The following is a 27,436-nucleotide window of genomic DNA, read 5'->3' as shown; positions in this document are numbered from 1 at the left end:
TGCTTCAGAGGTAAATGTCATGCACTGCAAGGGTTAACCCAGAGAGCAGCAGCTCACATTCTCCTGCTTCATAGGTAAATGTCAGCACTGCGAGGGTTAACCCAGAGAGCTGGAGCTCACATTCTCCTGCTTCAGAGGTAAATGTCATGCACTGCGAGGGTTAACCCAGAAAGCTGCAGCTCACATTCTCCTGCTTCAGAGGTAAATGTCATGCACTGCAAGGGTTAACCCAGAGAGCAGCAGCTCACATTCTCCTGCTTCAGAGGTAAATGTCACGCACTGCGAGGGTTAACCCAGAGAGCTGGAGCTCACATTCTCCTGCTTCAGAGGTAAATGTCATGCACTGCGAGGGTTAACCCAGAAAGCTGCAGCTCACATTCTCCTGCTTCAGAGGTAAATGTCATGCACTGCAAGGGTTAACCCAGAGAGCAGCAGCTCACATTCTCCTGCTTCAGAGGTAAATGTCACGCACTGCGAGGGTTAACCCAGAGAGCTGCAGCTCACATTCTCCTGCTTCAGAGGTAAATGTCATGCACTGCGAGGGTTAACCCAGAGAGCTGCAGCTCACATTCTCCTGCTTCAGAGGTAAATGTCACGCACTGCGAGGGTTAACCCAGAGAGCTGCAGCTCACATTCTCCTGCTTCAGAGGTAAATGTCATGCACTGCGAGGGTTAACCCAGAGAGCTGGAGCTCACATTCTCCTGCTTCTGAGGTACATGTGATGCACTGCGAGCGTTAACCCGGAGAGCTGCAGCTCACATTCTCCTGCTTCAGAGGTAAATGTCATGCACTGCGGGGGTTAACCCATAGAGCCGCCGCTCACATTCTCCTGCTTTCACTTCTGCTTTTCTACACAGTTCTCTGGACACTGTCACAGAACCATTAATGATGCATAAAATGACCAAACCCACAGCCAGCTCTGAAGAATCTTCATTTTGTGCTTGTTAAATTGTTTTGAGTGTGTTTGGTTTATATGTTTTAGTACTAATCTCTAAAATTAGCTGAAAATACCCTTGTTAGTCCAAGCATGGTTCATGGTGTTGATTTTACAGGCAGCATGGTCAGGTGTGCTTGGATTTCTTTAGTTAAAACTCTCCCAGAACAAAAACAAACAATGTTTTTTTACTTTTAGTCCACTTTGTTCTAGTCTCCCAATGGGTTTCCTGATATTTCATATTTTTCTTAGCTGTAGGGAAATAAACAATAGCACAGAATAGACACGTTCATTGATGGTGGAGTGCTCGCTGATTTTTTTTAGGTTTGAAGATTGATAAAAAGCTTTTTTCTTGTTCCCTGCTATGATATAGCTTTTCTCCTGTGTGACTTCGCTGATGAATCCTTAATGTTGAAGAATCACAAAAGCTATATACATTGCGCTGGAATGGTTTTTTCCCTGTGTGTGTTTGTTGAAGATACATTAATCCTGAAGAGGAACTAAAACTACTTCTACATTCACTGCACTTGAATTGGTTTTGTTGTAGAGATTCTGCACATACAGAACTATGCACAAGAAAATAGCCCGGTAGTGCAAGATTGGTTGTACTGCACTTGCACCTAAGAACCAACAATCCCTAGACCAACTAGCTATAGTGTCTCATTAGCTCCCCAGACCTTCCGAAGATACCTAATGCTTAGACAAACCCAGAACACGGAACTCCCGACCTCTCAGAGTCGCGGTAGCAATCGATACCCGTTTGCTCACTCACCCTTGCTTGTCCACACAAAATAATGCAGAGTCTATGTAAAGTTTAAAATGTTTATTTTTCAACTAACAAACTCTCTGCGTTGTTCTATAATGCAGTAAACGAGCTAGCACCAGCAGAATAATACATAAGATAAAAACAATGATCAAAGTTACAATACCATAAAACAAGAAGGGGGAGATAATTCTGAAAGACCAGTGGATAATACGGCTATAATGCCTAGATCACCCTCCCCTGGTAGAATTATGTATATTATAGAAAAGAAGATCTCTGGGACAATTCTGGGGAACCCCTCACCATTGAACGTAGGAGTAAGGTTACATCATAGGCTCAGCAAGGCTCTTGTTCGTAGAAGGAAATCTTCCGCCTGTCTTGAGGAAGGGCTGCATGTTAGTATAATGCAAGTCTTTCTCAATCGTGCCAAGAAGTGCCTAATGTTATGTCTAGGTAGTACAAACTGACCAGAACTGGAAAGCACAGTGGCTTGATTTTCAACCTTGCACGCTGTGAGCAAACTATAACAATATGAGCTCATGTGGGCACAAAGGCGTCTTGCACAGAAGATACAGAGTGTTGTGTGCAAAAATGAAAAGAATAGCGTGACCCTAGGGGCCGCACTACAGTTTTTTCCCAGTGTGTGCTCGCTGATGCCATCTTCGGTTTGATAAATCACAAAATCTCTTCCCACATACATTGCACTGGAATGGTTTTTCCCCAGTGTGTGTTTTCTGATGTTGTTTTAGGTATGATAAGAGGCAAAATCTCTTCCCACATTCACTGCAATAGTATGGTTTTTCTCCAGTGTGTGTTCGCTGATGATTCCTTAATGTTGAAGATACACTAAAACTACTTCCACATTCACTGCAAGTATATGGTTTTTCCCCAGTGTGTGTTCGGAGATGCAGTTTTAGATGTGATAAAGCACAAAATCTCTTCCCACATTCATTGCACTTGAATGGTTTTTCCCCAGTGTGTGTTTTCTGATGCCGCTTTAGGTGCGATAATGTATGAAAATTCTTCAGACATTCACTGCAATGATATGATTTTTCCCCTGTGTGTGTTTGTTGATGATACTTGAATCCTGAAGAGGATCTACAACTCCTTCCACATTCACTGCAATGGTATGCTTTTTCTCCAGTGTGTGTTCGTTGATGAACCTTTAATGTTGATGAGTCACTAAAACTACTTCCACATTCACTGCAATGATATGGTTTTTCCCCTGTGTGTGTTCTCTGATGGAGTTTTAGGTATGATAATTGACTAAAGCGCTTCCCACATTCACTGCAATGGTATGGTTTTTCTCCAGTGTGTGTTCGCTGATGTCTATGTAGAACTGATAAGCGACAAAATCTCTTCCCACATTCATTGCACTGGAACGGTTTTTCCCCAGTGTGTGTTTTCTGATGCTCCTTTAGGTGCGATAATTTAGCAAAGCTCTTCAGACATTCACTGCAAGGATATATTTTTTCCCCTGTGTGTGTTTGTTGATGATACATTAATACTGAAGAGGAACTAAAACTACTTCCACATTCACTGCAATGATATGGTTTTTCTCCTGTGTGTGTTCTCTGATGCTGTTTTAGGAGTGATAATCGACTAAAGCTCTTCAGACATTCACTGCAAGGATATGGTTTTTCTCCAGTGTGTGTTCTCTGATGCCGTTTTAGGTATGATAATAGACTAAAGCTCTTCAGACATTCACTGCAAGGATATGGTTTTTCTCCAGTGTGTATTCTCTGATGCCGTTTTAGGTATGATAATAGACTAAAGCTCTTCAGACATTCACTGCAAGGATATGGGTTTTCCCCTGTGTGTGTTCTGTGATGCTGTTTTAGGTGTGATAAATATATAAACCTCTTCCCACATTCATTGCACTTGAATGGTTTTTCTCCAGTGGGTGTTCGCTGATGACTCATGAGTTTAGATGATTCCGTAAAACTACTTCCACCTTCACTGCAATTATATGGTTTTTCCCCTGTGTGCGTTCGCTGCTGCTTTTAGAGGCCTGATAATTGTTTAAAGCTCTTCAGACATTCATTACATTAGTATGGCTTTTCCCCTGTGTGTGTTCTCTGATGCAGTTTTAGTCTTGGTAAAGATACTCTGTGTTTATATAGCAGAACCCCCCTTTCTGTAACTTTCAGTTAACTGTGCTTTTCGCTGGTTGCTGTGGAATGGCCTGAAGGAGTTTACAATACACCTGTAGCACTGAATGGTGGTCTGATATCACTTTAGGAAGCAGAGTACTGCTGTAACCACCTCATGATCAGAGCTGGTATTAGACATGTTTACACAAGAAGTGTTTGATCAGTTTTGCCTTAATTTTCTAGAGGTCATTTCTTCATCTTGAGGCACGGAGGTGCACAGCTGAGAATCATAGAACCACCGAATTGCCCTGGACGGTACTTCAAAGATTTGTCAGTTTATGTTCAGGTTCGGCTTATGTTTTCCTGAATACTGGAACTCAATGTTTCTGACTTTACTTTTGCAGATTTACAGTATTATCTTCATTATTCTTAAACATTTTGTGCAGTCAAGGATAGTTTTCTGTCGGATGTAAAGAGATTTAAATTACTTAAATGGAAAATACCAGAATGTGCATATTCAATTTTCAGTTGATTGTAAAAGCATCTAATTTATTACTATTGTTGAAACTTATCAAGACATATTTAAGACACATTTAACCGTACAGAGATCTTTGCATAAAAGTTCCTTTGAATACGCCACATCTTACTTATTTCAGCAAAGGTGTTCATAGAGTGACTTAACAAACAAAAAAGGGCGCTCGCATAGCACGCATACGATATGGTTATATATAGTTACAGCTTTAGGTAGATACATATGGTCAAGGTTTTGTTAAAACAAGAACAGCTCTTGGAGTAAGAGATGGATCAGGAAGACTCAAGACAGCACGGAGGACATCAGGATGTTGTGCCATACATCAAATCTTATTTTTCACGGAGGTGCCTGGTTTCATTCACTACTAACTACTAACTCTTTTTTCAGGAGGATTCCATTCGCTGTTGTCTCAAGGCTTGATTACGGAGGCCTTTTATGCACTGATTGTGTTTGGGCCCCTTGTGGCGTAAAGGGGCTCTATCTGAGCCTTGTAGGCCCTGCATCATGTATCGACCCTCTCCCCATATAATGTCCCTGCCCAATCTAAAATGACAGCGCCTTTAAGACTCTAGGAATCTAGATATTGACATAGGACTTAGCATGTCCTTCTTATGGACATATAAGAAGGACTATCATGTTCTATAGCTTCTAAGTATTTCCACAGTGGCGGCCCATCTTAGAATGATGTTGTTTACTAATTCTGCTTAGATTTCCAGACTGGCTCGGTCTATCTAATTTCCAAGTCCATCTTCCTAATTGCATAATCAAGTTTGACCTAATGTATTTCAACTTCCCTTTTTTATATTTGCAGCTGTACCCTCTCTTCAGGATTTGCTGTTTACCACCTAGTAATCGCATGTATATAACGCTGAGAAGCCCAAATAGAAGGAGTACCTTCTTCTCTCTTGGCATCTTCTGTCATGATAATGTTTAATGGGCTGTCTTTGAAGAACGGAGTCAAGGAACTTTCCTCCAGCCACCCCCATAATTTGCTCCATCCCTTCCTTCCTTCTTTCATCTGACCATACCCCCTTCTCCTCAACTCCCCTAAGCTTCCCCCCACGTGAGCATGTAGTACTCCGGTCCTTCCCCTCTTTCCACTCGGGATATTTGGAAACCTTAGCCATGGATTCCCTTTCTCCAAGATCACCAGACTCCAAACTTGTTCCAGACGGCTGAAATTCCTACACTATCATATACCCCTAAACTATCTAAAAGTGTATTCAAGAACTTAAAACACAGGCTTCTCAAATTTTCCCAGAAACCCTTTTTATACCCCCTATGTCTGCACGAATAAAGGAGCTACCATAAGTGACCTTATCTTCTACAGTAAAAGACCAGCTCAATGAAGCAAGGCCCTTTGCTCTCTGCTCCGGATCACTGAATCCACGAAAACTCCCCAAGGTCTCAGACTCTCTGTAACTCCCTCTATTGTTCGCCGAGCTGAGGCAACCATCTCCCTTTATAATAATGGGATTATCCTCATCCAAGCATCTGAACGCAGCCTAGAATTACATGATGAAACATTTCCTCGCTCATCAAACTCTCTGTGATGAAGTAAGTTTCCTTCCTGGCCCAAGCTCATCCTATCCATTTAGTCATCCCATGGGTACCTCATTGTGTATCCTCCCCTCTCCCCACTAATTGTATTGCTTCACCCCTTTCCCCTCCTCCCTATCCACCTTCATCAGGTTACCCAACAGCATTCATTTACCATTACCCTTGCAGCTTGTTTCAACCAACATTTTTCGTCATAATAGCCTGGGCCCTCATCACACCCCTAGAGCAGCGACCACTGAAATACACTGACTCGATACTAACACCTTCACCTCATCTCTGCCACTTATCTCTGAACATTTTTTTTTATTTACTAGCTTACCCGTCGTGCGTTGCTGCGGTCTCAAAAGAAAGGAAATTCAAGGAAACTCGTTATGATAACATTCAATTTACATTGTGTCATTTTTTATTGAAACTTATTGATTTTAATATGGACAACATTTTAAAGTGTGGCTTGGGAAGTGCGTACTCGATCGGCTTCCAATCTTGATTCTTGTTGCTCTCCTGTTTCATTCGAGCGGGCTTGAGCAGTGCGTAATTGATCGGTTTCCAATCTTGATTCTTGTTGCTCTCCTGTTACATTCAAGCGGGCTTGAGCAGTGCGTAATCGATCTGTTTCCAATCTTGATTCTCGTTGCTCGTTCGTTTGAGAAGAACGGGCTTGAGCAGTGCGTACTCAATCGGCTTCCAATCTTGATTCTCGTTGCTCGTTCGTTTGAGAAGTACGGGTTTGAGCAGTTTGTATTTGAACAGCTTCTAATCTTCCTTCCCGTGCTCGTCTGTTTCTGAAGCTTGTAATGCCTTTTTCTTTCGTGCTTCAGATGTAGATCAACCAATCAATTTCCGTTTGGGGGCATAACGGTCGACGATGCTCGCAAATTCGCTGACAATTTCAGTATTCGCAAGATTATGAGGGCCCTGGGGAGCCGATAGTTAAAAATAAATTATGCCAGAAACCTTCGCGGGAGTGCACTCAACAACTTCCCAAAGTTTCATGGCGATCATATGAATGATGTAGTAATGCATAAAGGACAAATAGACAGACAGAAATACATTTGTTTTTATATATATATATATATAGATAAAGTTTTATAAAGCGCTAACATGACCCACAAGGGTATCAGAACGCTTTACAATATACAGTTATTAAACATTAGATGGTTGAGGTAGTAAACATACATCCGGTATTCGCCATTCAGTACAAAAGAGATAGATAGTAGTATATGGATAGCATAGGTGACTAGTAGTCAAGAACGAATGATACACGTGGGAATCAGAACGCTTCACAATACACAGTTATTGAACATTAGGTGGTTGAAGTAGTAAACATACATTCGGTATTCGCTTTCAATACAAAAGATGTAGGCAATAATATATGGATCGCACAGATGACTAGAGGTCACAATAGAATTAAAGTTTTAGGATGTGAATTAGTTCATTAGAAGCATTTTTAGTTCTGTTTTGAAGGAGGTAAAGGAGGAGATTCCACGTACCACTGGAAGTAGGGAGTTCGAAATCTTCGGTGCAATTCCTGAGAATGCTCTGCAACCAGTTCTCTTTTTATGGAAGGATTGTGGTTTCAGTAGTAGTGAACTCACACTTCGCAGTTGTCTGCATCCTCCCGATTGCTCTAGCTTTAGAGCTAAGTAACTGGGGTTATTGCTATGCAGGGCTTTATGGGTCATGCAAGCGATCTTTAGGTGTATTCTTGCCTCATAGGGCAGCCAGTTCAGAACTTTCAAGGTCGGGGAGATGTAGTTATTTCTTTTAGTTCCTGATACCAGTTTGGCCGCAGCATTAAGCGATGCCCTCAGCGGGGCCAGCCAGTATTTGGGGAGACCGCATAGAGTGGTGCTTCCATAGTCTAATCTTGGTAGCACTAGGGCTTGTACTGCCATTTTTAAGTCGGTCTGTGGGAGGAAGGGTTTAAGTTTCCTTAGTATACTCATGTGGTGATTAGCTCACTTGATGGCATTGGTGATTTGTGTCTGCATGTTCTGGTGTTTGTCTGTGGTGACTCCCAGGGATTTCGCGGAGTCAATGATGTGCGGACCACAGTCAAAGGAAGTTAGATGTTTCAACCATAAGTCTATCTTGGGTGTGTGATTGGGTGGGGAAATGAGGAGGAATTCAGTTTTTTGGGTGTTAAGCAAGAGGTGGTTGCCAGTGAGCCAACTTTGAGTATACTGTGGAATAGTGTTGAGGGGAATAAAGTCTTCTGGTGAGGAGATTTTCATATACAGTTGGGTGTTGTCCACATATAGGTGATATAGAGTGTTCGTCGAGTTCAATGCGTTTGCCAGGGGCTCCATGAGTAGATTAAAAAGAATGGGTGAGAGTGCTGTGCCCCCGCTGTCAGCACTGATGCATCTGTGACACCCTTTCTGGACCAAACCCTGACACTTGCTGTCTCGGACCCCCTAACATGACCAACAACATGCCACCTATGTACTCATCAATCAGTTTATGAGTCCCACACCCCCACTCCTCAATCATGACTCCATCTCTATTCCCCCCTCCCTTGGTTCTCCCAACCCAGCTTCTCCCTAACACCATAAATCGGAGCTGTCTCGCCTGGCCTCCTGGCCCCATCGCGACCTCCTGTTCCCACATTACTAATGACGCCAAACCCACTGAGATCTCTCAGGAGCTTCGTCAACTTAAGGCTGAGGTTTAAAGCCTAATATCCCTCACCTCTGAGCTTGCTAATTGTTGATGTCCCACCAGGCCGATGGGAAAGAGTAGAGACTCCGTTTAGCAATTCAATAACAATCACGTTAGAACGCATGTCACCCCGCACATCCAATGGGATCGCACCGAATTCTTGCTGGAAGATCTTAACGGCTTACCAGGGACATATCTCCGAAACTGTTTTTTTTTTTTCTCACAAGAAATTTTATTGATTGATCAGGTCAAGGCATATACACAGCTCTCCACAGTCAGGAGATCACTGCCAAATATCAACACATGTCTCAGTATCTTGTAAACCCAATCAATAAAAAGAACAACCCCCCCACCTATCTCCCCCCACCTCCCACAGCCACCCAACAACCCCTCTACCCACCCCTTATCCCTCCCTAACCCAGTGCACGTGATCACAGTAAGCCTCCAGTAACTGTTTATATCATGCCAGGCACCATCAATCAATCAATCAATCATGCCATTTGTATAGCGCACTACTCACCCGGGAGGGTCTCAAGGAGCTTGGGGGGAGGGGTATGCTACTGCTCAAACAGCCAGGTCTTGAGTTGTTTCCTGAAGGCGAGATGGTCCTGGGTCAGCCGAAGGTGGATGGGGAGGGTGTTCCAAGTCTTGGCAGCCAGGTAAGAGAAGGATCTTCCTCCGGCGGCGGCTCTTCGGATGCGTGGTACGGCTGCGAGGGCGAGGCTGGTGGACCGTAGCTGGCGGGTGGGCGTGTAGAAGGTCAGGCGGTCGTTGAGGTACTTGGGGCCCAGCTCGTGGAGAGACTTGTGTGCGTGGGTGAGGAGCCGGAACGTGATCCTCTTGTCGACGGGGAGCCAGTGCAGGTTCCTCAGGTGGCTGGAGATGTGGCTGCGTCGGGGGACATCCAGGATGAGTCGGGCAGAGGCGTTCTGGATGCGCTGGAGTCTTTTCTGTAGCTTGGCTGTTGTTCCGGCGTAGAGGGCGTTTCCGTAGTCCAGTCAGCTGGTGACGAGTGCCTGGGTGACAGTCTTCCTGGTCTCGGTCGGGATCCAGCGGAAGATCTTGCGAAGCATACGCAGGGTGTTGAAGCACGATGAGGAGACGGCATTGACTTGTCTGGTCATCGAGAGGGAGGGGTCCAGGATGAAGCCCAGGTTGCGTGCGTGGTCGGTTGGCTTGGGTGCGGTGCCCAGGGCTGGGGGCCACCAGGAGTCGTCCCAGGTGGAGGGCGAAGATCCCAGGATGAGGACTTCTGTCTTGTCCGAGTTCAGTTTCAGGCGGCTGTCCTTCATCCACTCGGCGACGTCTTTCATCCCTTCGTGTAGGCAGGTTCTTGCGGTGTCGGGGTCTCTGGTGAGGGAGAGGATCAGCTGGGTGTCGTCGGCGTAAGAGATGATGTTGAGGTTGTGCTGGTGTGCGATGGCTGCGAGAGGTTTCATGTAGATGTTGAAGAGGGTGGGGCTGAGTGAAGATCCTTGCGGGACGCCGCAGATGACTTCGGTGGCCTCGGAGCGAAACGGGGGGAGGCGGACTCTTTGTGTTCTTCCGGCGAGGAACGAGATGATCCACTCCAGTGCCTTCTCTTGGATACCGATGTTGCTGAGGCGCTGGACTAGGGTGCGGTGGCAGACCGTGTCGAACGCAGCGGAGGGGTCCAGGAGGATGAGGGCCACTGTTTCCCCCTTGTCGAGCAGGGTCCGGATGTCGTCGGTGGCTGCGATGAGGGCGGTCTCGGTGCTGTGGTTGGCTCTGAAGCCGGACTGCGAGGGGTCGAGGGATCCATTCGCCTCAAGGAAGGCGGTCAGCTGTCTGTTGACGATCTTCTCGATGACTTTAGCAGGAAAAGGGAGGAGCGAGATGGGGCGGAAGTTTTTGAGATCGGTGGGGTCCGCTGTAGGTTTCTTCAGGAGGGCGCTGATCTCGGCGTGCTTCCAGCTCTCCGGGAAGGTGGCGGTGTTGAAGGAGGCATTGATGATGTTCCGGAGTTGGGGTGCAATGGTGGAGTCGGCCTTGTTGAAGACGTGGTGTGGGCAGGGGTCGGTCGGTGATCCGGAGTGGATGGTGTTCATCGTGCGGGCTGTGTCTTCAGTGGTCACCGTGGTCCAGGTGCAAAGGGTGGCGGTGGGGGGCGTTGGTTCGACGGTTGGGTGCGTGGGTGGGGCGCCGAAGCTGTTGTGGATGTCGGCGATCTTGCGGTGGAAGAACGAGGCGAGGGAGTCGCAGATGTCTTGTGACGGAGTGATGTCGTTGGTGCCGGTGCTGGGGTTGGAGAACTCCTTGACGATAGTGAAGAGCTCTTTGTTATCGTGGGCGTTGTTGTCCAGTCGTTCCTTCAGGGATTTCTTCTTGGTGGTGCAGATGAGCTGGTGGTGCTTGCGGGTAGCGTGTTTGAGGGCGGTCATGTTGTCGGTGGTCCGGTCGAGGAGCCAGGCTTTCTCGAGGGTGCGGCAGGGCTTCTTGGAGTCCTTGAGGTCGTCGGTGAACCAGGATGCCTTCTTGCTTCTGGGTCTGCTGGGAGGGTTCTTTAGAGGCGCGAGGTCGTCGGCGCAGGCGGTCAGCCACTGTGTGAAGTTGCGGGCTGCTTCGTTGGGGTCCGTTGTGTTGGCGGGTGGGCTCTGGCTGAGGGAGGTGGTGAGCTGGTCTGCGGTGATCTTGCTCCAATTCCTGTGAGATACCTGTTGCGGGTGGTGGTGGGTCGTGGATCTTTTGAAGCTGAAGTGGACGCAGCTGTGGTCGGTCCAGTGGAGTCCGGTGGCGTGGCTGAAGGTGATGTACTTGCTGGAACAGAAGACGGGATCAAGCGTGTGGCCGGCGTAGTGGGTGAGGGTGTTGACCATGCGCCTCCCTAGGCCTGAAGTCCATCGTCTAGATCCGGACCATCGTCAGGTTCTGCTGGAGGCTTCAGAGTTAAATCCCTGTAGTCGGCCCACCTTTTCCAAATTTTGTAGTGTTTTCGGGGGCCTCAAACACTGGGCGCTCTAGCCCCATAAAATAGTCTAGTCCAGCCTTCCATGCGCTCAGTGGGGGGGGCTCGCTCATTCTTCCATGCTCGTGCCAAGTCCCGCTTGGCCACAACCAGACCCAGTAACAAAAGGTGACGTTTGTAGATATTCCCTCCCACGCCCTCCAGTACATGGAGAAGGCCCAAACGATGGGTGCGGGGGAGATCCCATCCCAGTACCTCCGACAGGCAGCTCCATACACCATTCCAGAACCTAGTCAGGCCAGCACAAGATCATACAGTATGCAACAGAGTACCCCTCTCAGCTCCACATCGCAGGCACTCCGGGGACACAATCAGGCCCGCCTTCCACAGCCGCTCCCGTGTATAGTAAGCCCTATGCAAATATTTAAATTGGATTAATCGGAGTGGTACCGCGATAGCGGTCCCACGCGGGGACTCCAAGGCCTCCCTCCAATCATCCTCATCCAGGGGTCCAACATCCTTTTCCCAGGTTTCCTTCAATGGAAGTAGGGAAGAGGAACAGTGAGTGACCAGTGTTTGGTAGATACGGGACACCTTCTTATCCCCGAGGTCTCCCATGAAAACTTTCACTTCCACTGGGCTGAATTCCAGCAGCGACTCCAAACCAACTAGACTAGGCGCAAGCGCGTGACGAAACTGCAGGTACCTGAAAAATTGGGTCTTGGGCATATGGAATTCGTTCCTAAGCTCCTGGAATGACTTGAGAGTTACACCGGTCATAACATTTCCAAGCGAAGAGATCCCGATAGAATCCCATCCGCCAAACCCCGCTAGGGAGACCAGTGCGGGGAGCTGCCCGTTATTCCACAACGGGGTCTCCGCCGTCAATCTACCCCACCAGCCCATGCGACGCAGTGCTTGTCGCCAAATCGCAAAAACCACTTGTGTGGCACATGGCAGCCGCCTCGGCAGTCTGGCCGAGTATAGGATTGTGTGCAGCGTATTGTCCCCCATCAGCGAGCGCTCTAGAGCGTATGCCGGGTCTCCTCCATCCCCGTACCACCATTCATTCAGTACTAACAAATGGGAGGCCTGATAATATGACAGTAAGTCCGACGTAGCAAGACCACCACAATACGTGGATAGGAAGCAGGTACGCAGCGCCACCCTAGCTGCACCCCCATCCCACAAGAAGCGGCCTAGGACAGAATTGACCTGCCGGAACCACTGAGATGCGATCTGGTGCGGATGGTTCTGCCGCTGATATAAAAGGCGCGGAAGTGCGACCATTTTAAAGATCGCAGACCTACCTCATATGGTAAGAGGCATCCGGGACCATGTTTTAATATCCGTCTGGACCTTCTCCCACACCGGTATCACGTTGCGCTCCCATGAGATCGCCGCGGACTCGGACAGGAACACTCGAAGATACATCATGCCCCCGGCGGCCACCTGCAAGGTCAACGCCCAAGAGCCCGCACCTGCCCCGTCACCCAGCACCCATAGGGTGGACTTGCGCGGGTTAAGACAGAGGCCCGACACCTTGCCAAATATGCGCATGATTTCCAATACTCGGGGCCCGATCTATTTAAATCCGGGAGGAAGAAGAGGACGTCGTCCGCATAGAGTGCGATCCTGTCAGTGAGTCCCCCATCCCACACGAAGCCCCGTAGCTGCGCATCGATGCGTACCCAAGAGGCCAGGGGCTCCATGGCTAGTGCAAATAAGTACGGGGACAGCGGGCACCCCTGACGGGTCCCCCGACCGATTGGAAACCTCTCTGACACCGCTCCCGAGACACGCACGGACGCCGTAATATCAGTATATAGCAGTTTGATGTACGAGATAAACACCGGGCCTAGATTAAGATGAGGCAGGAGCGCAAATAAATAGATCCAACTCACAGAATCAAATGCCCTATCTATATCCGCCAACAGTAGGGCTGCCCGCTCCCTGGTGGCCCCCATTGCGTCCACAGCCGTCTGCGCCCGTCTAATATTGTGCCGCGTCGCCCTACACGGCATAAAGCCAGCCTGATCCGGGTGGACCAGATCAGCTACGTAGGGGAGAGGGCGGTTCGCCAACGCCTTAGCCAGCAGTTTAGCTTCGATATTCAGCAAAGATATAGGGCGATACGAGTCATGTCGGTCAGGGGGCCTACCCAGCTTCTGAAAAACCACCACCTCAGCGTGGCGCCAGTCAGCTGGCAGCCGACCTAGCTCCCGCGCTGCCTCCAGTGCAGTCCTGTAATGGGACCCCAATCGAAGATGGAATTTCTTATAGAATTCACACGGGAAGCCGCTCGGCCCGGGTGCCTTCCCTGTGTTGAGCTGCCCCAGCGCGTCCCCAGCTCCTCCGCGGTAAGAGGAAGGTCTAACGCTGCTCTCGTCTCAACGAAGACTGCCCTCGGGGGCAGGTCGGCAATAAATTTATCGACCGCGTCAGCCGGAAGGCAATCCTGCGGCGCATATTGCCCCGCATAATATCGGGCAAAACTCGCTGCCAGTTCAACTGGGTCCGTTATAGCGACACCATCCCCATCCGTGAGTCCAGGTAGGGTAAGTAGCTGCAGGGTACGTTGACATAACCTATGGAGCATAGTACAGGACTTGTCTCCCCACTGATATACTCTACTCCGCGTGGCCAGCCACGCCTGCCGGGCCTCATCAATCAACACGGACGCATAGGACTGTTGCGCCTGCAGGAGCAGCCGCACCACCACATCATCTCCCTCTCTCTGACACCGCCGCTCCAGAATTTCCACCCGCGCCGCTGCTGCAACTATGGCCTCCCGACGTCGGCGACGGGCCGCCACGCACCACGCTATGTCAATTCCCCTCAAAGTGGGCTTCATGGCTTCCCAGACCACCGTCACATCCATGTTCACCACAAGGTTTTCCTGCCAATAATGGGCAATCGCACCTCGCATGTGCTGTACATGTTCAGCTTGCTGAAGGTGCCACTAAGACATCCTCCATCAGAACGGTTGTCTCTTCCTATGCAATTCAACCTCCACGGCCACCGGGGAATGGTCAGACAACCCCCTAGGCAGGATACCCGCCTCCCGCACTCTACTCAGAAACGCACAGGGCACAAAAACATAGTCCAGCCGCGAGAAGGAACCATGCACAGCAGAAACATAGATATACTCTCGGGCCTTAGCATGCATGTGTCGCCAAACATCCACCCAGCCCAACCCTTCCACCGTCGCACTCAGCCGGGTAGGGGCAGCAGCAGTCAGCATCTCCCGTGGTCTCCGACGATCCATGTGCACATCCAGCACATCATTCCAATCTCCTCCCAGCACTGCTAGGGACTCCGGGATTTCCGCCCACACCGCAAACAACCTCTCAGCCAGGGACCACTGTAAAGGGGGAGGGGCATATATACTCCCAAACACAACGGATTCGGTACCCACCATTCCTTTTACAAAAACGTACCGGCCCTGCGGCTCTATCCACTGTCGCTCATGAATGTAAGCCAACCTGCGATGGACCAAGATGGCGTCCCCCCTGGAGCCCCTGGAAAACTCAGCATGGAAAACCTGTTGGTAACCAAATCTCTGCAGGCTAAGCACTTTCGTCCCCATCATGTACGTCTCTTGTAGCAGTAAGACATCTGCTGCTTCCCTCTTCCCCCACCTCAAAATCGCCCCCCTCTTGATTTTATCCAGCATCCCTCTAACATTCCAACTCAGTATGCGCATGGACTCCCTGGGGAGCCCCGGAATTGATGTATCAGCCATGATCCAATGGGACACAACACAAAAGCACCCAGCACCAGGCCCTGGCGCACAGCACAGTCAGTAGCAAGGCATTAGAAATCACGTGCACCCCCCACCAACCACCCCTAACCCCCCCACCCACTCCCCCCCAGAACCTTCCTCTCAACTCCCTATCCCCCTTCCCCTGCCACCCACCCCTATACCTCATAGAACTCTGAAGTATCTGTCGCGGCATGGGCAACCTCGGGCCCAAAACAGAGCACCCAAGGCCAACCATACCAATGGATCCCAACTACCCAATCAACCAAAAGAACCCCCCCGCCAACTCCCACACGTGTAGGAGGCAAGTAGCCCCTGCATAAAAGCACCCCGAACCCCACCCCGCCGCCTCACACAATCACAAGTATATAAAGCGAGTGGCGGCCATATGCTCAGTGTTCAATTGTCAGCTCAGCAAGGCACAGCTATGCAGCTCCTCCCAGCGGGAGCCTGTAATATCCGCAGACAAACTCGCCCCCCTGAAGTCCCTCAATGATCCTGTCCGGAGTGGGCAGAGTCAGTAGGTGCGCCGTCCTGTTTTCCAGTGCGAGAAGAGGAGCGCTTCCGCGATCTAGATCTCCTGTTCCTCTTGCCCCGGACACTCTGGTCATCCCCCTCCTGCGATGGGCCCCTCGACTGACCCGGGTTCAGGCCCGGCTGGGCATGCGGCCTGACCCTCACTGTCTCATCCGTCCATTCAAAGACCGCCTCCGGGGTATCAAAGAAGTGGGTCCGCGACTGAAACACTACCCGTAGGCGGGCCGGATAAAGTAAGGAGTATTGGATCTTCAGACCTCGCAATTTCGCCTTGGCAGCTAAAAATAAATGTCGTTGTTGTTGCACTATTCTGGTAAAGTCCGGAAAGATCATGATCTTCTGATTCTCAAATAGAAGAGAGTCCTTTGCCCTCGCCTCTCGTAGAATAGTGTCTCTATCATGGAAGTTCAGAATTTTAGCTATCACCGGCCTGGGCCGCTCCCCCACAGGAGGCTTCTGCGTCGGGGCTCTATGTGCGCGCTCTATCACGAAACAGCGTGATAGAACATCCGGAGGGAGCCAGCTCTCCAGCCACTGGGACAAGAAGCGTTCCATATCCCTTTCTCACATCCTTCGGGAAAGCCCACAAAGCGAAGGTTATTATTCCTGCGCGCCTGCCCTTCGGCATCCTCCACTCGGAGCGCCAGGCCTTTTTGGATGTTTTCCATCGCCGCCATTTTCTGCTTTAGGGCCCCCACGTTGTCCTCCACAACCGAGATTCTGGATTCTGCCTCTGTGATACGTGTCACCGCGTTGCGCAGGTCCTGACGCAGCAGGGTCACATCTGCCCCACCCGCCCCGATTTTGGCGTCCAGCATGTCCCTGGATTGAGTAATCGCTGCCATGAGCGCTGCATTGTCCGTCCCCGTCCCCTGACCGCCTCCAGATGCTCCGGGCCCCCCACTCGGCCCGGTGAATTTATCATTGGGCCGCTGTTTGGCGGGCCCGCTGCCCCCTCCGCCCCTGGTCATTTCTGAGGCGCACCGGGAGGCTGTTGTCTTCAAATCGTTAGTAAGTTGCCGCAGCGCAGTCTCTCCTGCCCCCGGGTTCACAACTCCCCCACACTGTCGTCTTCTTTTGCTGAGGGGCACCCCGGGTCCTTATACAGTTCCGCCCTCCCGTCTAAGGTGCACAGCGTGGTCTCGCCGGACCCTATCCCTTCGCTGTAGGACCCCTGATCTGGACGCTGCTCGACAGGGGGGCCTCGTGGCTTCACTCCAGGCCACTCAGCGATCTGCTGCCAGCCCTGGACTACAGGGGGCCCCTTCACTGCACAGTCCAATCGCACTGGGTAGCCCTCGGGCGCTGCAGCCGCGGGCCACGGCCCCCCTTCCCCTTCGTCCACACGCACAGTCGGAGCCCCAGGGATCACTCACTTCCCTCTCGTCGTCACCACCAGCACTGCAGCAGGGCCTCCCAGGGCTCGGGTGGTACACCCGCCGGAACTTCAGGCCGTCCCCCGGCCCGTGGTCCAAGGAAGCGCCGCAGCGCTATGCCAGGCTCATTGGGCAGGGTCGCGCCCCGGGCGTCACAGCACCACTGGTCCCTCCACTTCCCCGCCCAGGCCACCACCGGACACCCCCACTCGTAGCCGGGAGCCTCCAAACTCGAGGTCCCGGTCTCCTGGTCCCCGTGTAGGCCGCAGCTCTCTTCGGAGGTCCCCGCTGCACAGGCCTTCACAGACTCAGCAAGGGACAGGTCCGATGTATCACCCACAGCTCCGCCGCCGATCCGGGTCATCGGGCCAGGAGTATACGTTGGTCCGGGAGGTGCCAAAATTGAGGCCCAGGCTGCACTCGCAGGCCGCTTCTGTCGCTATCACCGCTTCGGAGGGCCCGGGAGCGCCACACTCTGCACCGGATGACACCCCCCGCTGTCCGTTACAATCACCCCGGGTGTGAGCTGCAGATCGGGTCTGGGAGCCAGGATAAATCGACGGATGGATGTCGGGCTGGTGGGAGCTCTAGAAGGCGTCCACCATCTTCGTCCACCATCTTCGCCTGCGAAGCCACGCCCCCGAAACAGTTTTTAATGCCTTCTGATCCCATATTGTAAAAGGCCTTGTGCACCAAACACAGGGCTTTAAACTCAATTCTCCGACCCAAAGGAAGCCAATGAAGGCTCTTGATGGTAGCCGCAACAGAGAGGAATTTAGTAAGGCCCATCACCAGCCTGGCAGCAGCATTCTGCACAAGTTGGAGTAGGTGTAGGAGACCCTTATTTATCCCTACATAAAGGGCATAGCAGTAATCCAATCTGGACAACACAAGGGCCACCACTGCCTGTTTCCACGCGGAGGGGAGAGAAATTGACGTATCTTTCTGAGAGTTCTTATCATTCCGAAGCAGGTGGAGACTTCTATTTATTTGGGGGCCCAAGGAGAGGGAGGTTTCAACTATGATGCCTGGATTTTTGGCACTGAGGCCAGGGCGAGGGCAAGATCCAAGCGTATCTGGCCACCAGGCCCTCAACCAAATCTCCTGATTGTCTCCGAAAATTTAATTCTCAGTTTTATCCCCACTGAGTCTTAGATAGTTCTCTGTCATCCATGCAGCTACCGCCTGCATGCAGCTTTTAACATTTGCTACTGAAGCTTCAACACTCTCAGTGATGGTAATCATGATTTGAGTGTCATCTGCATAGGATAACACTTCTAGGCCAAAAGATCATACAACCCTGGCAAGCGGGGCTACATAAAGGATAAAAGGGTGGGACTCAATGAGGATCCCTGGGGAACTCCACAGAACAGCCGTTTAGGAGCAGAAAGGAATTGACCCATCGTAACTCTTTGAGCCTGTTCCGTAAGGAAAGAAGTAAGCAAATTAAGGGCGTAGCACTCAATCCCTATTTCCCGAAGCCTCCCAGCCAATCTAGGGGGAGAGATGGTCTCGAAGGCTGCCGTTAGGTACAGAAGGGTCAGTAAAGTGGTGTGACCTGCGTCGAGCTGTTGTCGAATGTTGTTAAAAACAACGGTTAACACCGTCTCGGTACTGTGCTCACTTCTGAACCCATGTTGCGAGCCATCGAGCAACTGATGAGCCTCCATATAGGTGCTAAGATGGAGGTTCAGGTGTTTCTCCAATATTTTAGCTGGGACGGGCAACAGGAAATTGAACTGTAGTTCTTTAGTTCCACCGGATCCAGAGAGGGCTTCTTTAAGAGAGGTTTAACCATGGTCGTTTTCCAGGCAGTGGGATACTGGCCAGAAGTAATAATGGCATTAAGAACTACGGTCAAAGTAGGAACAATAGCCTCCATTCCTAGTTTCAGGATCTTCATGGGGCAGGGCTCCATAGGGGAGCCAGATCTAACTCCCCTTACCATCCGCTCCGTGTCTTCTTGAAGTATGGGGGAAAGGCGCTCAAGCGGCAATCCTTTAGAATCCGAAGGACGCTGCCTTTGACCCTATGACATTGGATATCTCCAGGGAGGAATATATATCCTTGATTTTGTCATAAAAAAGCATGCCTTTTTATCACATAGCTCCTGGGAGACCTCGGTGTTGGCAGAGGCCGAGGGGGCTAGGAGGGAATTAATCACAGTGAAGAGTTCCCTCTGGGATTTAATGGATTCCATCATCTTGGAATAGTAGATAACCTTTTCCTCATTAATAGCTAGCCTCTATTCCTTCAATCTAAGTTTATGCAGGTCCCTTTCGGCTGGGATAATCTCACGGCGCCATATTTTTTCCTGCTGTTGGCATACCTGCCTAAGGTTTCTCAACCTTTCGGTGAACCAGGGCGCTGAAGGGCGTTTTCTGGCCACATAATGCTCCAGAGCCGCCAAGAGCCAGTTGGAAACATCATCATAGATTGAGTTAACATCCAGGTGGGGGAGACAGCAATAATTACTAAGCTTAATTAGAAGACCCTCCTTATTTATGCGGCTACGGTTTCTCAACATCTCCACCCTGTTCTTAAAATTGGGATCTGGGTGGGATTCTGCAATTCGCAGAAAAAATGGAATGGCGTAATGATGAGACCAAGAGAGTGGGATAGGATCATTCACCTCTATCCTCGGATCGTTAGAGAAGATCCCGTCCAGAATGTTTCCGCTGTATGAGAGGGGCTCCTCACCAGCTGAGGAAGGCCACAGGAGTCCATAGCTTCCAGGAAAACCTGCGTTTCAGAGCACATAGTTTTCTCCAAATGGAAGTTAAAATCACCCAAAAGAGTGACAGTGGATCTAGCCAAATAAGGCTCAATCCGATTGCTGAAGTCCTGATTAAACATTCCTCTGGGTCCGGGAGGCTGGTAGCTGACCACTCCCACAAAACTATCAGTGGGTAGGATCTTTAAGGAGAAATATAGGGCCTGATAGGGATATGAGGGAGTTGGGAGGGCCTCAGTGAAGCACGAGAAGGTGTCTTTATAAAGTACTTCCAAACCCCCTATCAAGTCTGGACAGAGCATACCCTGAGGGGATGGCCTCCACCAAGTCAGGCTCTGAGCAATCTCTAGCCCAGGTTTCAGTAATAAATACCCAATCAGACATACGGAAGGAGACAAAATCATTAAATTCTGCCCTATGTTTAATCAGAGATCAGGAGATACCCTGAAAAAGACTGTTTCATGGGTAAGGGTAGGGCTGACACGTTTCCCCTTGGGTTCTTTTAGCTACCCCCAATGGAATGACTGTCTTACAGTTAACACACTCATATAGCCAATGCTCACAGTTCATCGACCTGCAGTGCACATCCTTCTATCCTTCTGTCATTGAAGCTCCAAGAGCTGCCCTCTCGGGTAAACAAGGGGCTTACCAGGGTCTACAATAAAAAGGCCAGCGTCCCTGGCACAAGGCGTAAACTTGACACAGACAGGCGTGCCTTTGGCGCGCCTGCTGCATGCGTTCGCTGCGCGTCCGGCCCGGCATTTAGAATAAATAGCTGGGCCAGTCGGGAACAACTAGAGCGCTGCCCATCGATCTGGGACAGGAAGTTGAGTAGAGCAGCAAGAGTGAAACACTCACTTCCCTCCATACAAAGGGCGAGCAATGGTGGACCGGGGAAGGAGCAAAAGACCCCCACAAGCCCCCCACCCCCCTCCCCGAGATGAAGAAAAAAGCGGAAGAGTGCCTGGAAAGAATGCAGTAACCCCACACAAGTAAGCAATTGAAATCGTTTTTAAAACGTTCCCCCTATTAGAACGCACACAATGATTCAATAACATTTTTAAATCACAGTCACTTTCTAAACGCAGAAGCAGCGCAACAGCGTGGCAACTCTAATCAGGGTGAACCACCATCAGGTGGTGTAGAGGAGGAGACAAATATGATAATATTAAGGAACTGCTGGGCAAAACTGACCTAAAAAGGAACTTGGCCTGCACTGCACCCCCCAACATGTTCCAAGAGTGGAATGTGGCTCCATCATATTATTATCAGAAGTTTGATAACAACAAGAATAGTGCACAGAGAGAGTCAAACGTTGAAGTAAAGAGAAAAAAAAACAGAGATCAAGAAAGGGAAGAGAGAAAGAAGAAACATGGGGAAAGGAAACATAGAGTTATAGGAATCCTTACCTGACAATTATTTTTTTTGTTCCTCCAAGGGTGGCAGCCACGCTGCACTGCCTGTCATCCCAGAATACCTTGAAAGGAAGTAAAGAAGTAATTTTGCATCAGACGACAATCACACTTCATCACATTTTACAAATAACTGTCCTCGATTTACAAAACAACCGAGCCCAGGGAGAACCAGAGTCTGACTTAAGCCTCTTTTAACAACTATTGCTGTGAATGTTCAACAATTAACCACGTGGTCCCGCATGCAGCTGTTAACTGTTCAAGTTTCACAGTAACAGCTTTGAAACAAAGGTTTCAGAGTACAGGAGGTGTTTCAAACCCCTCGGTCTCTGGGACACCGTTGTTTTATTGATTAACACATTCTGCCCTCATGGGGCAAACAGTGTAATGACCTTATAGTCAGCCATAGCAGGCAGTACTGCCCATTAAAGGACCGCTCCCTTGGTAAAGGCCCTTGCCTTTGGAGCTACAACAAGCTTCAAAGATATATTAAAGGTTTCAAATAATTACTGAAGGCATAAACATGGTTACTCAGTCAGAGAAATAATTTTCATAATATTTGCAGGAGAATCACATGAAGTAAACCTCTAAAGTATATGAAAAGCCAGAATCAGAAATAACTCCAGCTTTAAAGTCAATAGACAGACCGCCACAACAAATGTGTGCTAAGATATAAGAATTTTTTTTAAAAATATCAAATAGCAAACTGATATAGAATCTGCTCAGTTAGGAATCAAGGAAAAGCTCTTAAGTTTTTAGACAGAGAGAACACATTATTGACATGGTTCACGATGAGGTAAAAATGGCAGCAATCAATGAATGTTCATGAAAACATGGTACAACAAAATGTAATTTAATAAAACACACCTACAAAATGAATAATTAATTGTGACTCTTCACCAAAAAGCCACAAGTCATTTTACAAGGTTAATCCCAAACATAATAACTGGATCTTAATCACAGTTTAAGTTTGTGGCCATTCATCATTGACCCAATTTGTACGGGAACATTTGCTGACAGCTCATTAGTTGTTTATTAGAAATGCCTACAACTTGGACTCCTTTCCCAAGAGGGGTGGGTTGGGCGCTCCCGTCAGTGTGACTGTGGAACGGGAGGCACATTTATTGATTAAAAAAGATGCTGGATTCCCATTTACTTCTTCTACAAAGGGCCCCTCTGGGTGACCTCTAGGACTGCACCAAGCATGCAATCCTTCTCCAGTCTCAGGCACCGTCATTGTGTCTGACTCAGTCCAGTAGAAACTACTAGTGTAGATGCAAGAAGTGGAAAATATTTATTAATCACTGAAGGATTTTGTTGAAATCCTGAATTTGTTGAGAATTTGGCGTTCTATTCTGCACTGGGCTGTGGGACCATCTGAACTGAAGGCATGTTCAAATATATCTGCCTTTCATTCTGCATGCTCGGCACAGAGGCCAGTTGGGCTGGGACCGCTGACTGTGACATCCCATTCTGGGCATCTGATTCATGTTCCAGTTTCTCAGGTTCCTGCAAACATCGCAAGGAGTGTGTCTTATTCTGCACATTATTAGTGTTTGAGGTATTTAAATTGCCACTGTCAGTAAAACATACACTCTGAGCAGGGCCGGACTGGCCGTAACGGGCTTCGGGTGTTTCCCCGGGGGGCTGGAAGAGTGGGGGCCGATTCTTGAGTGCTGGGAAACGTATTTGTTACTGGGGGCTGGTTTTGCTGTGGTGCTGCTATATCACCCCCAGCAACAAAAGAGGCAGGGAGCTGGTCCATCAAAATTGTCAGACCTGGTTTGGGTTCCCAGTCCGGCCCTGACCCAGAGGAACAACATTTCCTCCTTGCACATACTGAACATCATTATTCTGTACACCAACACCGTGCATATCCAAATTCACACCAGCAACAAACCCAGAATCAAAACGAGAATACAATCCGTGAGAAACACTTTCGTCACCCGTTTGGAACATTTTTGTCTGAGCCATCATTATTTTTTCTTTGATATTTTTCTGCTTAGTAACAAAATTCTCACTACAGAACTTTGCGTAAAACAAAATCTCATCCGGAATGTTAGTCTGAAGCCCCTCACATTTTGCTGGATATGTGAACTAACCTCTGGATGCAACGCTAAAAGATGCGCCCTCTTTTACCCGGTCTTTGCCTTTGCAATATTGTCTGTAACCCTGCATTAATCTCTTGTAATATAATAAAATATTTTGAGGCACTTCACTCTGTGGTTCTTCAATTGGCCAGTTTACAAGTAACTTACACTTATTCCACAAATCTCTTGGGACAACAATTAACCAACTTAAACTTAGCTCTCGACCACCCCACCTGGACGAACAGGCCTCATCTCCACTGCATCCCTCCTGGAGAGGCCCCACCTCCTTTGAACCACCCAAACACAGGACAGGCCTCACCTCCTCTACACCTTCCTGGACAGGCCTCTCCCCCTCTGCATCCCTGGACAGGCCTCACCTCCTCTACACCCCCCGGACAGGCCTCACTCACCTCCTCTGAGCCTCCTGGACAGGCCTTGCTTCCTCTGCATCCCCCGACAGGTCTCGCCTCCTCTGCACCTACCTCCAATCAGGCCTTACCCCCTCTACATCCCATGAACAGTCCTCCCCTCCTCTGCACCTGCTGGACAGGCCTCACCTTCTTTGTGCCACCCCCTGGACAGGCTTCACCTCTTCAAACCTCCCTCCGGCAGGACAGGTCTCACCTCCTCTGCCCCTCCCCCCTATCCACAGGTCTCACCTTCTCTGTACCACCTGGACAGGTCTCACCTCGGCTGCACCCCCCTGGACAGAACAGGTCATACCTCCTCGGCACCCCTGGACAGGCCTTACCTCCTTTGCACCCCTTGGACATTCCTCACCTCCTCTGCACCCCACTAGACAGACCTCACTTCCTCTGCACCCCCCTGGACAGGCCTCTCCTCCTATGCGCCCTGGAGAGGTCTCTCCTCCTTTGCACCCCTGGACAGGCCTCACCTCCTCTACACTCGTGGACAGGCCTCTCCTCCTCTGCTTCCCTGGACAGGCCTCACCTCCTCTGTGCCCCTGGACAGGCCTCTCCTCCTCTGGACCCCCTGGACAGACCTCTCCTCCTCTGCGCCCCTGGAGAGGCCTCTCCTCCTCTGCACTCCTGAACAGGCCTCACCTCCTCTGCACCCCTGGACAGCCCTCTCCTCCTCCGCACCCCTGGACAGACTGCGCCTCCTCTGCACCCCTGGACAGGCCTCGCCTCCTCTGCACCCCTGGACAGGCCTCACCTGCTCTGTGCCCCTGGACAGGCCTCACCTCCTCTGCGCCCCTGGACTGGCCTCTCCTCCTCTGCGCCCCTGGACAGGCCTCACCTCCTCAATACCCCTGGACAGGCCTCACCTCCTCTGCACCATTGGACAGGCCTCTCGGTGAAGGATTCTCATTAAGGACAGAGGAGCCTAGTGTTCATTGCACCCCATACAGCGCCTCTGACTCCTCCCTGAGCCTCGGGGCGCTATGTACGGGTTCCAAAGAGAGACGCGACTCCCCTGGACAGGCCTCGCCTCCTCTGCACCCCTGGACAGGCCTCACCTCCTCTGCTCCCCACTCAGGCTCAGCAGGAGGAAGAGCTGAGCTCTCCTGACGTCACCGTGAATGCCAGGGGGGTGGGGTCTGATCCATGGATTAAAAATTGCAGCCAAGTGAGTTGGCAGCTCTCCTACCTGAGCAGAAACCTGTCCGGGCTCTCTCCTCCTCCTGGGGGCCTGCGGGGGGCAGATCTGGGGTCTGAGGAGGGGTCTGTGAGGGTCTGAAGATGACGGTATCTGCCCATCAGACAGGGCTCTTTCCTCCTCTGCAACAGGCTGGACACACCAGGAGAGGCCGAAAGTGATGTCACCGCTGCTGGTGCTGTCTCTGCCGCCGCTGACCCGGAAGAGGAAACCCTTCTCCCTTCTATCTAATGTGCAACTCAGTGGTTTTTCATCAGCAGGCGAGGAGCGCCCTCTGGTGGCCACAGACGGAACTGCCACATCCTGGCTCCAGCAGTGAATACATTTCACACAAACAAGCATATATACCTGTAAAAACCTGGGATTTCAGATGTCACAGACGGGAATGTTTTTAAGGGTCAGACAGTTCAAGTACAGGGCCTCACACTTTGCTGCTGCTGTAAAAAAGTATTTATAGCTTCACTTCAGATGAGCATCTTCCAAACACTGATGTAGAGGACTAAAGAGTATTTACAGAAAGGTGACACCTGGAAGTGGCAGTCTGTATTTCAATGAATATATCTGAATTTCAATGAATATATCTGTATTTCAATGAATATATCTGAATTTCAATGAATATATCTGTATTTCAATGAATATATCTGTATTTCAATGAATATATCTGTATTTCAATGAACATATCTGTATTTCAATGAATATATCTGTATTTCAAAGAATATATCTGCATTTCAATGAATATGTTGGTATTTTAATGAATATATGAGTATTTCAGTCAGTTTTGCAATTAAACTGGGCAGCTTATTTATTCTTTTAAATAATTTATTTGCAGTTTTTCAAATCCACAACATGCTAGATAGCAAAGTAAATAGAGGTAAATACCATGGAGTTTTATACACCAGATCAGTGACAATGAGGCATAGGTCATGTGTCAAAGCGACAATTGAAGGAACAGCTTATTTCTAATTTTCCTGTGTTCGTGGCTTATTCCTTATATTTAATATGGTTTTATATCCTCGAACAAGACTGAAATGTAGGCCCTAATTAGGTTTGGAGTTTCTGGTTTAAGAGCACAACTGTCTCCTAAAATATTAAGATAGCGGTCTCTTGCAGGCTTTGTTTTTTTGTTTACAGTAACCACCATCCTCTCTCAACAAAGATTCATTGACAAAAATAAAGCAATATATCTTTGAAACATTTATTTCCTAAGATAGGACAACCAAGTATGAACCAGAAATTTCTCACACAGTTTGCATTGTATCATAGAAATGAGTGGGAGTTACTGGTCTGAAGAACAGGGGAGGGGCATTTCACTACTCGAAAATATTGTACTCCTTCACATAGGCCCTTATATCATAGTACACTCGTCATCAATACACCATTGATTAATGAGTGCGTCAACTCTTTGTGGCATTGTCATGCAAGCAGCCTTGAGTACCTCGACAGCAACATTAATTCAGACGTGCATTCATCAGAGCCCTCAAGCCTCACTCATCAAGAGTGACACTAACATATTTGGAAGTCAGTCTGAAGTCTCACTCAAACCTGGCTCATTCTTCCAAAATATGGGGATTAACTAGAACTTCACACATGAATATTCATCAGAGAGCAGACCCTCTGTCCCACATTTTGTTGGCAAAACCTTCCTCATATTTCACCATGAGTACTGTACACAGTTCAGTAGAATGTTAAATTGAATGTCTATTTTAGTGAGACTTGGTTGTCAATCGTATCACTTTACATGTGTTCTCATCATGTCTATAAATTCAGTAATGTTTCTTCCTTTGGTACTATCAAAGTCAAATGTTAAGTGACAACACTCCCTGTGTCTTTGTTTAATACCTCATTTCTCTATTGATTTTTCATATACAATGAGCATATAACAGGTATGAAAGTTTATCGATTCAGCAGAGTCCAAGATACTGTGTAAACTAGAACTTGTGAGAAGACATTGATAACCGGAAAAACAATAAATAACATAACCCGTCCAGATAGAGGTGATGTAGCCCAGAAGATCCTGCAGATTATCAGGGAAGGAGGACGAGGGGAAACACGAGGGAAAGGGACGTGGGAACAGGAGAGAAAAGTCAGGGTGCCAGGCCCCATGGTCACCCCCCAAAAAGCCAACTCCCACTACGAAGGCCGTAGCCAGAAACTCTTACCATGGTGTGTTAAATTCTGGAATATTGACATTTTGTGAAGCAAGGCCAGACGGGCCATTAATTGCGGTGCCAGCCCTAGGTTGGTCATCAAGGTATCCCAAATGGAGCCGTAGCAGCACAAAGTGCTATACAGTCCGCAGGAAATGCAAAATGTCACAGGCAACTGCGTCACACCGTCTGCACCTGCAGCATGTGGAATAGTCTGCAGTATGTGCTTTATAGACACACTCCAACGTCCAGTGCCAGTGGTGTAGGGACTTGAAATAACTGAATTT

The 27,436-nt window shown here is 49.1% G+C and overlaps 2 protein-coding genes across 3 annotated transcripts in view; one reads left to right on the top strand and one right to left on the bottom strand.

Moving 5' to 3' along the window:
• The window catches only part of LOC144805647 (uncharacterized), a 435,707-nt gene that overhangs the window by 367,680 nt on the left and 40,591 nt on the right, over positions 1 to 27,436 (top strand). The window lies entirely within an intron of this gene.
• On the bottom strand, positions 1,744 to 25,126 carry LOC144805646 (uncharacterized). Its single transcript, XM_078672165.1, has 3 exons — positions 24,994 to 25,126; positions 21,290 to 21,357; positions 1,744 to 4,251 (listed from the first exon to the last, which is right to left on the bottom strand). Exon 3 carries the CDS (start codon positions 3,618 to 3,620, stop codon positions 2,322 to 2,324), a length of 1,299 nt encoding a protein of 432 aa, XP_078528291.1. The 5' UTR covers positions 3,621 to 4,251; positions 21,290 to 21,357; positions 24,994 to 25,126; the 3' UTR covers positions 1,744 to 2,321.

Source organism: Lissotriton helveticus, assembly GCF_964261635.1.
Source record: "Lissotriton helveticus chromosome 1_1 unlocalized genomic scaffold, aLisHel1.1 SUPER_1_unloc_17, whole genome shotgun sequence".
NCBI lineage: Eukaryota > Metazoa > Chordata > Amphibia > Caudata > Salamandridae > Lissotriton > Lissotriton helveticus.
Note: the sequence above shows the minus strand (reverse complement) of the source record. Positions and strands in the feature narration are given on the sequence as shown.